Source organism: Microtus pennsylvanicus, chromosome 8, assembly GCF_037038515.1.
Source record: "Microtus pennsylvanicus isolate mMicPen1 chromosome 8, mMicPen1.hap1, whole genome shotgun sequence".
Lineage (NCBI taxonomy): Eukaryota > Metazoa > Chordata > Mammalia > Rodentia > Cricetidae > Microtus > Microtus pennsylvanicus.
Window position 1 is genome coordinate 96,044,345 of NC_134586.1, and position 9,006 is coordinate 96,053,350.

A 9,006-nucleotide genomic window follows, 5' to 3' on the forward strand; every position below is an offset into this window, starting at 1 on the left:
CTTCACCTACCAACGTTCCTCTACTTCTCTCAATATTGCCACTAAGCCCTCCAGTTCTCACACGCTTCTTGATTCTGACTCTGAAGACGATTCTTTGCCTTACTTACCCATTTCATCGGAGCCTAATGGTGCAGGTGACATCCTGAAAAATCTTTCTGTCTTTGGAGTTTTCCCAGCTACTTAATTTTATCTTTTTGAAAATTTTTTTATGATATTAACTAACAATCCACTCACTCAACATACTGTGTAGATGGAGTGAAAAATCTGCTGCATGAACTGCAATTTGATTTTAAAGCATTTTTAAAATAGCTTGTGATTGTATTTGCTAGATTGTTTGATTTTTAGCCAACTTTCCAGAAACAGAATGTTGTATATCCTTGAAAGTGCATGGCTTTGTCTGTTTTCAGACAACTTTTCTGTAGTTCTGTATCAAGAGTGACAGTACAGAAGAGAACAAAATCCTATGACTGCTTCAGAGACTGCGGTCAGGCTTTCACTGAATATGTACATGCTCATAGTGTGCACAGGGAACAATTCGGCCTGGTCCTTACCTGAAAAGCCTCCCAGATGAAATAGTGAAGAGTCCAAGAGCATCTTCTGAACTCCCAGAGTTCTCAGTGATCTCTCTAGGCTCCAGTCTCCTCATCTGCCTGTGGGTTAGAGTTCTGTTGTGGGGAGCTGTGGACATAGAGAGCTGTGTAGAGCATCTAGTACAGTTGGAGCATAACAGTTAAAATCTGTAGCAACTTGTAGTATTAAAATATTCTCTTAGAACGACATCCCCCTTGCTAATTTCACTTGAAAAATACTAAATTTATAATAAGAGCCCCAGGACTTAAGATACTTTCTTTTGTTGATTTAAGATTTACTTATTTTGATATTTTAGAACTTAGAAATTTTGGTTATATTGTTCCTTGTTAAACAGGTTTGCTATGTATTGTACACAATTAGAATAGTCGTTCTAAAATTCCATATTTTCTGAACACATACTCATTTAAAGAGCTTTCTACTCAACAGTGCACTTTGCACCTCTAGTCATCCCCACAAGAAGAGTGGACTGCTTGGTGTAGATGTGCAGTAAAAAGACCTCAGTGGCTCTTGTGATGCTTTTCTCCTGAATTTTGCCAGTGCATGAATTTAATCAATGGAGTATTTGATGTTATAATTTGGAGTATTTATTTCTGATGTGACCTTGATTTTGTTTTGCGTTGTGGAATGTGCTTCTACTGATTATGCTTTATTATAGTAGTTTGGGTACTTTATGGTCTGAATTCTAAAGGGCAGGCTTGATTGGCTTGTGAATTCCACATTAAAGTTTTATTAAATTCTTCATTGTCGGGGAGGATCATTGTATTTATATTCATGTATTGTTTATTTACAGAATCAAGATTAGAAGGATGGTTGTCATTGCCTGTGCGGAACAACACTAAAAAGTTTGGATGGGTTAAAAAGGTAATCAGTACTTTTGAATGTGGTTCTTTTAGCTTCCGATTTAACTATAGCCATTTCCCTTCTGGAGTTGTAGGGTGGATATGCCTGCATGTCCGGACACATAAAACCTGCTTATGCTTTCTGGTGTGGGTTGATGTGACTTGTTTTCTGTGTAAAAGACTTACTCTCTGGGTCATTTCTAAAATGGGTTCTGAGGTCATAATTAGAAGTCTGTTCTTCTGGTGCTTTTGTGTCCCATGGGAAACTCCTCCAGATGTGATAGAAAGACCCTTGATACTTGATACTTGTGTTACCATGGCTGTTCATGTTTGATCAGGGTGATGCGAGTCTATGTGTAGATTCCAAATCTTAAAGTAGGTACGATTTCAGTTTCATTTGTTTCTTCCCCTCATTTACTTATTTAAAGCTTCTACAAATATAAACCTGTTACCTTAAGGAAAACTTCTCTAAACCAGCATTCCTGCTTTTTATTTACTTGCATAGCATATGACTTTATCACAAATACAGAATCTCTTGTAAAAGAAAATACAGTGCACAGTAATTTGATAAGTTTCTCTCTTTCCTATTTTTAACAGTATGTGATTGTAAGCAGTAAGAAGATTCTCTTCTATGACAGCGAACAAGATAAAGAGCAGTCTAACCCTTACATGGTTCTAGATATAGAGTAAGTGTCTTATGTAAAGTCTGAATAATAGAGCCTTGTCCATCACAACAATCACAGCACACCTTTCATTCTCCTAGTGCAACAATTTTCCTTTGATTTCCTTTGTAGAAATGAAAGTTGATGGTGTTTATTGTGCAAGACACCTGTATTTCACGGTTTAATACACTATTATTTAAAGAAAGTTCTCCTTGAAAATTTATCTTAAAAATTATTTAAACAATAAAACAATAGATGTACGCCTTTAATCCTGACGTGAAAGGCAGATGCAAGTGGATCTCTGAAGGCAGCCTGGTTTACAATAGTGAGTTCCAGGACAGCCATAGTGAGGTAGTGAGACTGACTCTGTCTCAAAAAAATCAACAACAAAAACCAACCTTGTCGAAGAGCATCTAACATCAGTCAATAAAATAGCTGATTTTTAACTTCTGGCATAAAATGACCAATGTAATATAATCCTTGTGTAACATTTTACTTATTTCTTTATTTAAAAACCTTTTATAGCAAGCTGTTTCATGTCCGACCCGTTACCCAGACAGATGTATACAGAGCAGATGCTAAAGAAATTCCAAGAATATTCCAGGTAAAGATAGTGTTTGTGTTCTTTCTTATGTGACATGATGCTTTAGATCCCTTTCTTCACACTCTCCCTTGTGTCACACCCCAGTTGAGATCTTGGCTCTTTACAGTGTGCTGCTTCTGTCTGAGGACAGCTCTCTCCTGGTGGTGCTGTTTGCTAGTTTATGTTATGCCTCTGGGCTTTGTTGGCCCTTTCACAAGATGGGTGGTGGTTTTTTTTAGAGCATGAACTTACTCCTGTTTTGGTTTTATCGTCAACTCTGGAAATTTAAAAAATTTCAGTTTGGAAGCAGTAGCACTTTTTCTGTTTATTTAAAGTGAAGGCAAGCTTCACTTTTACTGCTCCTGTTTAAAAAGCCTTCAAACCATAGGGCTGGAGAGATGGCTTGGTAAGAGCTCTTACTTCTCCATCAGAGGTCCAACGTTCACACCAGATAGTTCACAAACACCTGTTACTCCAGTTCCATAGGATCCAATGCTCCCTTCTGATCTCCACAGGCGCTGTGTGGGCACATGTGTGCGTGCACCTGTGCGTGTGCGCATGCACACACACACACACACCTTTTTAAAAAAGTATTAAAGTGCTCTATCAAAACCGCTGTGCCCAATCCATTGTAGGGGAGTTGTCCTTTTTTTTTCCTTTTCTTTTCTTGAGTACTTATGCTATTTTATGGGCATTTATTTGCATATCGTCTCCCTTTTATCCCTTAACTCTCCAAATATCTTTTAAAATGAAAATGCATATATTTCACCCACTTTTTTCTTAAGAAATGTAAGCAATTATTGTAGTGTCATATTGGACTTTCATTGTTTGGATAGGAGGGACACCGGAGACTGAACCCAGAGTTTTGACCTTCCACTGAACTATACTTCTAGCCCTAAATGAGTCACTCCTAGAGGAGTGAAAGGGGAAACCCACCTATTCAAGTGTAAATTTGCCTTTAGTTAGCCTATCCTGATAGTTTTGCTATCAGATACTAAAGCAAAAATAAGGAGGTCCTGTTTAAACACATCAATTTTTTTTAGTGTGATGCAAGAGTAGTTTATCAGAAATGTTTCTGTATAAAAATAACATAATGCAGGACCTGGAGAGACGCCTCAGAAGTTAAAACAAAACAAAACAAAAAAAACACTTGGATTTGGTTTCCAGCACCAGAGTGGTGGCTCACAGCCATCTGTGTTCCAGTTCTAGGGGATTTGATGCCCTCTTCTAACCTCTGAAATACCAGGCATGCATGTGGTGCACATACAAACATGAAGGAAAAATATTAATAAAATAAAATAAATAAATCTTTTAAAAGTGTGTAGCAGTCACTTCTGTCCTCTTGGTATTTATAGATTCTGTATGCCAATGAAGGAGAAAGTAAGAAGGAACCAGAATTTCCAGTGGAGCCTGTGGGAGAAAAATCTAATTATATTTGCCATAAAGGACATGAGTTTATTCCTACTCTTTATCACTTCCCAACTAACTGTGAGGCCTGTATGAAGCCACTGTGGCACATGTTTAAACCACCTCCTGCTCTAGAGTGCCGTCGGTGTCACATTAAATGTCACAAAGATCACATGGACAAGAAGGAGGAGATCATAGCACCTTGCAAAGGTGAGCTGGGAAGTGCTTGCTGTGCTGTTACTTGGGCTTGGGTCATTTTAAACACATTAATTTATTTCAAATAATTCTTTTTGTAGTTTATTATGACATATCATCGGCAAAGAATCTATTGTTATTAGCAAATTCAACAGAAGAACAGCAGAAATGGGTTAGTCGGTTGGTGAAAAAGATACCTAAGAAACCTCCAGCTCCAGACCCTTTTGCCCGATCATCTCCTAGGACCTCAATGAAAATACAACAAAACCAGTCTATCCGGCGACCCAGTCGACAGCTTGCTCCAAACAAACCAAGGTAATAAGTAAAATATGGTAGAAAAATTGAAGCTGCTTTCTTAAAAGTTGCTTTTTATAGCCAGGCGGTGGTGGCGCATGCCTTTAGTCTCAGCACCCAGTAAGCAGAGGCAGATGGATCTCTGTGAGTTCGAGGCCAGCCTGGTCTACAAGAGCTAGCTCTAGGACAGGCACCAAAGCTACAGAGATACCTTGTCCTGAAAAAAAACACATATACAAAAAAAGTTGCTTTTTATATCAAACTAAAAACTTGGATAATTATGATTTTCCTTTTCTTGATATTTTAATGAATCATTGGAAACCAAATATTTTAAACTTACAGTGTATATGTCTTATTCTCTGATGTGACTAAAAAAATATATTTTTGAAGTTACAGATATTAAATTCAACCAAAATCTAAATTTTATTACTTTTGTATATAATCATGCTATTTTCATCCTTAATAAGCACATGGACTAATTAGTGATTTGAAAAATGGCATTAAGATTATACACAGATGTTTACGTATTAGGTGCACACACACGTTACAAACTTTTTTTAGTTAGATAATCTGAGAAGCAGAACTGAAAGCAGTTTCAATTTTAATTTACATTGATTAGTGCAAAACAGTGTGTTTTAAAAAGCAATACAGTTCAGCTTGAGATGCAATGCTGAGTGACATGGGCACTGCTTGGAACTGAAGTGTCAAGGGTGATCTTGATATAGAGAAATGCTGAAACCATTTTATATGGCTTCACTGACTGAAGTCACATTACATTGGGATTCAGAAGTACAGTTTCTTGGCTTATTAGGTACGAGACATTTGTAAACATGGCTTTCCATTGGAGATGAAGGTTTGGTTAGCTGATGGACAGAATCTTAGGTTGGTCAGAGATCTGATTTCAGCTGCTTTGTTGCCTAACACAGGACCTTCAGTATATAATTGATAATGTGTTTTGCTTTTGTTATCAGACTTCTCATATGAAACTTCTGGAAGTAATATCTCCAGGAAATAATTTAGAATGACAAAAGTAGATTTGGTGTTTCAGTAGCAAAATGGTTGGATATTTTGTGTGTGAAATATGATAAAATTAGCTGGGCATGGTGGCACACACCTTTAATCCCAGAACTTGGGAGGCAGAGGCAGGTGTATCTCTGAGAATTTGAGGCCAGCCTGGTCCACAGAGTGAATTCCAGGGCAGTCAGGGCTACATAGTAAGATCTTGTCTCAAAACAAAAGAAATATTAATGTAAAATACTGACTACATGATAGTAATTAAGCTAAAGGCTCTCAAAAGGTACGCACTGAGCAGGTTGGATTTAGGAATATGAATGAGCACACAGAGTGTTGGGGGAGATAACAGCAGTTAAGAAGAGGCCAAAACAAAGGTCTCTAAAGGAGGATAGAGAGGTTGCTCAGCAGTTACAACTACTACTCTTAGAGAGGAAGTTAGCTCATAGCACCTGCTTCAAGTGGCTAACAGCTGCATATAACCCCAGGCCCAGGGTTTGTTTTTACAAAAAAAGAAAATAAATAAATCTTACTTAAAAACCTTAAAAAGAATTGAGAGACAAACACAGAAGTCCATTTTGTATAAAATGTCTAAAAATTAAGTTTTTATTATTAATATTGTACAACTGTTAATGCATAAATGCTGTTTTAATTAATACTTTATCTCTGTCTTCTGTGCTTATACTCTTTATATCTAATTGGGTAACATTAAAAAGTATAGGTTTATTTAGTTCTGGAGGCTAGGACATCTAAGCAGCATGGCACTAGCATCCACTGAAGGCTTCTTGCACCATAACTTGGCAGAGGGCTTCATGAGCGGAGAAAGTTTGCTTTGTATAACAGAACTATCCCCAAGGAACCCACTCATCTCTGAAATGACTGAAATGTCCTCCTAAGGGCCTGCTCTTCAACACTGCCACCTGGGGATCAATTTCCAACAGATAGATCTAGGGGTCATATCTAGACAGACCTGCCTTTTCTGCCTCCTAAGTGCATCAGAAAGACCATGTGCCCAAGGACCAGGTGTTTAGGTCCAAATAATCTAGACTCAATGTCTGCACTCGTAGCTGTAAAGTCTACTGTTTGACAATGACGTAAGCAGAAATGGCCAGTTTAAAGATGGTTTGGAAGTGCTACTTTTAGAGTGTGTTCTTGGTCAGGTGGTACACGTCTTTAATCCAGCACTTCGGAGGCAGAGGCAAGCAGATCTGAGTTCAAGGACTACATAGCAAGACCCTGTCTCTACAAAAAGAAAGACTCAACCTTACTGAGTTTAAGTTAAATTAAAGCCGTACTTTTTATCTGCAATGTTATGTTGTGCTGAGACTGGGGAAGGACAGAGTAACAGACAGTAACAGTGGTAATGTGATGCTGGAGAGCAAGCCTGGATCCAATTAAAAAGGATAGATTTTTGCAAAGAACTTTGACTTGTTTTAATACCGATTTCTCACATAATTGTTTTAATGCCAGTTTCTCAATGACTTACGTATAAACTGAGTACTGATAGTAAAAAAAAAATGTGTAGAAGAAAAAGTTTAATAAAGATTTTTAAGTAGAAATAACCAGAATTAGGTGACTGAGTGGAAGAAAATGAAGAGATGTTTTAAGGACATAATTGCACAAATAACCTAGTATTTATAGTTTTAATATAAATTTGCAACACTGGGGGACTGGGAAATGGCCCAGAGAGTAAGAGCACTCATGCAAACATGAGTACCAAGTAAAACTTGGGTATGGTAGTGCATGCCTGTAATGTTACAATTTGCGAAGCAGAGGCAGGAGGATCAGGAGTTCAAGGCTAAGCCTGGTCTATACAGTAAGCTTGAGGCCAGCCTAGGCTGCATAAGACTTTGTCTGAAAAAAGCAAAAACAGAATAAAAAATTATTCAGTTTATTTAAACATGCAAATAATGAGACCTTTCTACTTCTGCAAATCATATCCAGATCTAAGAATGAGGTCTGAGATTACTGGGTAAGTTATACACACTCAAGTTCAAAGCCACTGACTGGTATTCACAGATATAACCTTGGGGACCAGAAAGTTTCTTGGCAAAAATTCATGAGCATCATAGTTAGGAATAATTAAAGTTCCCCCAACCCCCAGTCTTAAGGTGATAAGTGTTTCAGTATAGATTATTTAGTAGGAAGAAACAGATCAAGGGTGAAGAGATAACCTACTTATTGGGTAAAGGCACCATACCTTGGACCCACATGGTAGTAGAGAAATTATTCCCACAATTGTTCTCTGACCTTCAGGCAACTTCCATGTTGTATGTATGCACACATACAATAAATAAATGAGCTTAATTTTTAAAAAGCTAAAGGTTTATATAATCTGAAGGAAGAGTAGTGTGTTAATTAAGATTTCTAATTAAAAAGACACGATTCATCTTCCTGTTTTATGTCCAATTCATTTAGCGAGTTACATGGACAGTGCCTCTTCCATGTTTTCTCTGCCCTGGTTTCCATATTAGAACATAGCTGTTGGTGAGCCACTCAGCAGGTAGGGGGTCATTCAAGAGTTGAGAGATCTGTGTTCCCCTTGTTGATCTCTTCCAAAGTTTTATCTTTTATGGTGTAATTTATTAAGCAACAGGAAATGGCAACTGTCAACTGATAATGTAGTTTGTTTTATACTTCTCAAACTGAAAATCAGTGTAGCTACATCTTTATCTGGACAGTAGGAATCAGTGTAAAGGGCAAATTATATTCTTAGCCCAAGTAGTATCTGTTTTGGGTTCCCCCAGAGAGCCCTTCTTCATTGTGCCCAGTCAGCATGTTCACACCTGCCCACACCTAAAGAAAAAATTTACTGGATGTTTCCATTGGAACTGTTGGCTATGCTGCTCCTGAAGGGACACCCCTTCCTCCCCCTCCCCCCTACTACCTGAGACAGGGTTTCCCTGTGTAGCCCTGGCTGCCCTGGAACTCACTCTGTCTGTCAGGCTGGCCTTTAACTCACAGTGCTGGGATTAAAGGCGTGCACCACCACACAAGGAAAACTTCTAGTACTCAGCACACTCCAGCTGTAGTACTCTCTACGTTCTGCAGTCTGTAAAGATCAGAGCTATAAACTTGCCAACCTCCTGTTACAGATTGCTTGATTTGGCATTTAAAGACTGGGATTGGTCATTTGATGATGTTGATGGTGATGATGATGACGATGTTTTTGATTTCTGAAGAAATAAATGGGTAAATCAAAATGAATGAGTTCTTAGTACTTCCATGTAGTGCATGTGGTTTGCACTTGGACTTTCTTTTCTTTTTTTGAACTAGTTTTGAAATTTTATAATGTTTTTAGTAGGATATGATTAAAAAGTAGTTTTCAGAAATATTTCTAACTAGAATTTCCATAGCAAATGTAAGTGAAATGCTATGTTCAGATTCTTTATTGGCTATCAATTTTCAGTATTGTTGAAATTAA

At 37.7% G+C, this 9,006-nt stretch overlaps 1 protein-coding gene across 1 annotated transcript in view; it reads left to right on the forward strand.

The window, feature by feature from the left end:
• Rock2 (Rho associated coiled-coil containing protein kinase 2) overlaps positions 1-9,006 on the forward strand; it is a 107,082-nt gene that overhangs the window by 93,451 nt on the left and 4,625 nt on the right. Inside the window, exons 28-33 of the mRNA XM_075984048.1 lie at positions 1,382-1,452; positions 2,028-2,116; positions 2,618-2,696; positions 4,031-4,292; positions 4,379-4,592; positions 8,678-8,774. Of these exons, the coding sequence (XP_075840163.1) occupies positions 1,382-1,452; positions 2,028-2,116; positions 2,618-2,696; positions 4,031-4,292; positions 4,379-4,592; positions 8,678-8,762 (800 nt within the window). The 3' untranslated portion in view covers positions 8,763-8,774. The remainder of the gene's footprint in view (positions 1-1,381; positions 1,453-2,027; positions 2,117-2,617; positions 2,697-4,030; positions 4,293-4,378; positions 4,593-8,677; positions 8,775-9,006) is intronic.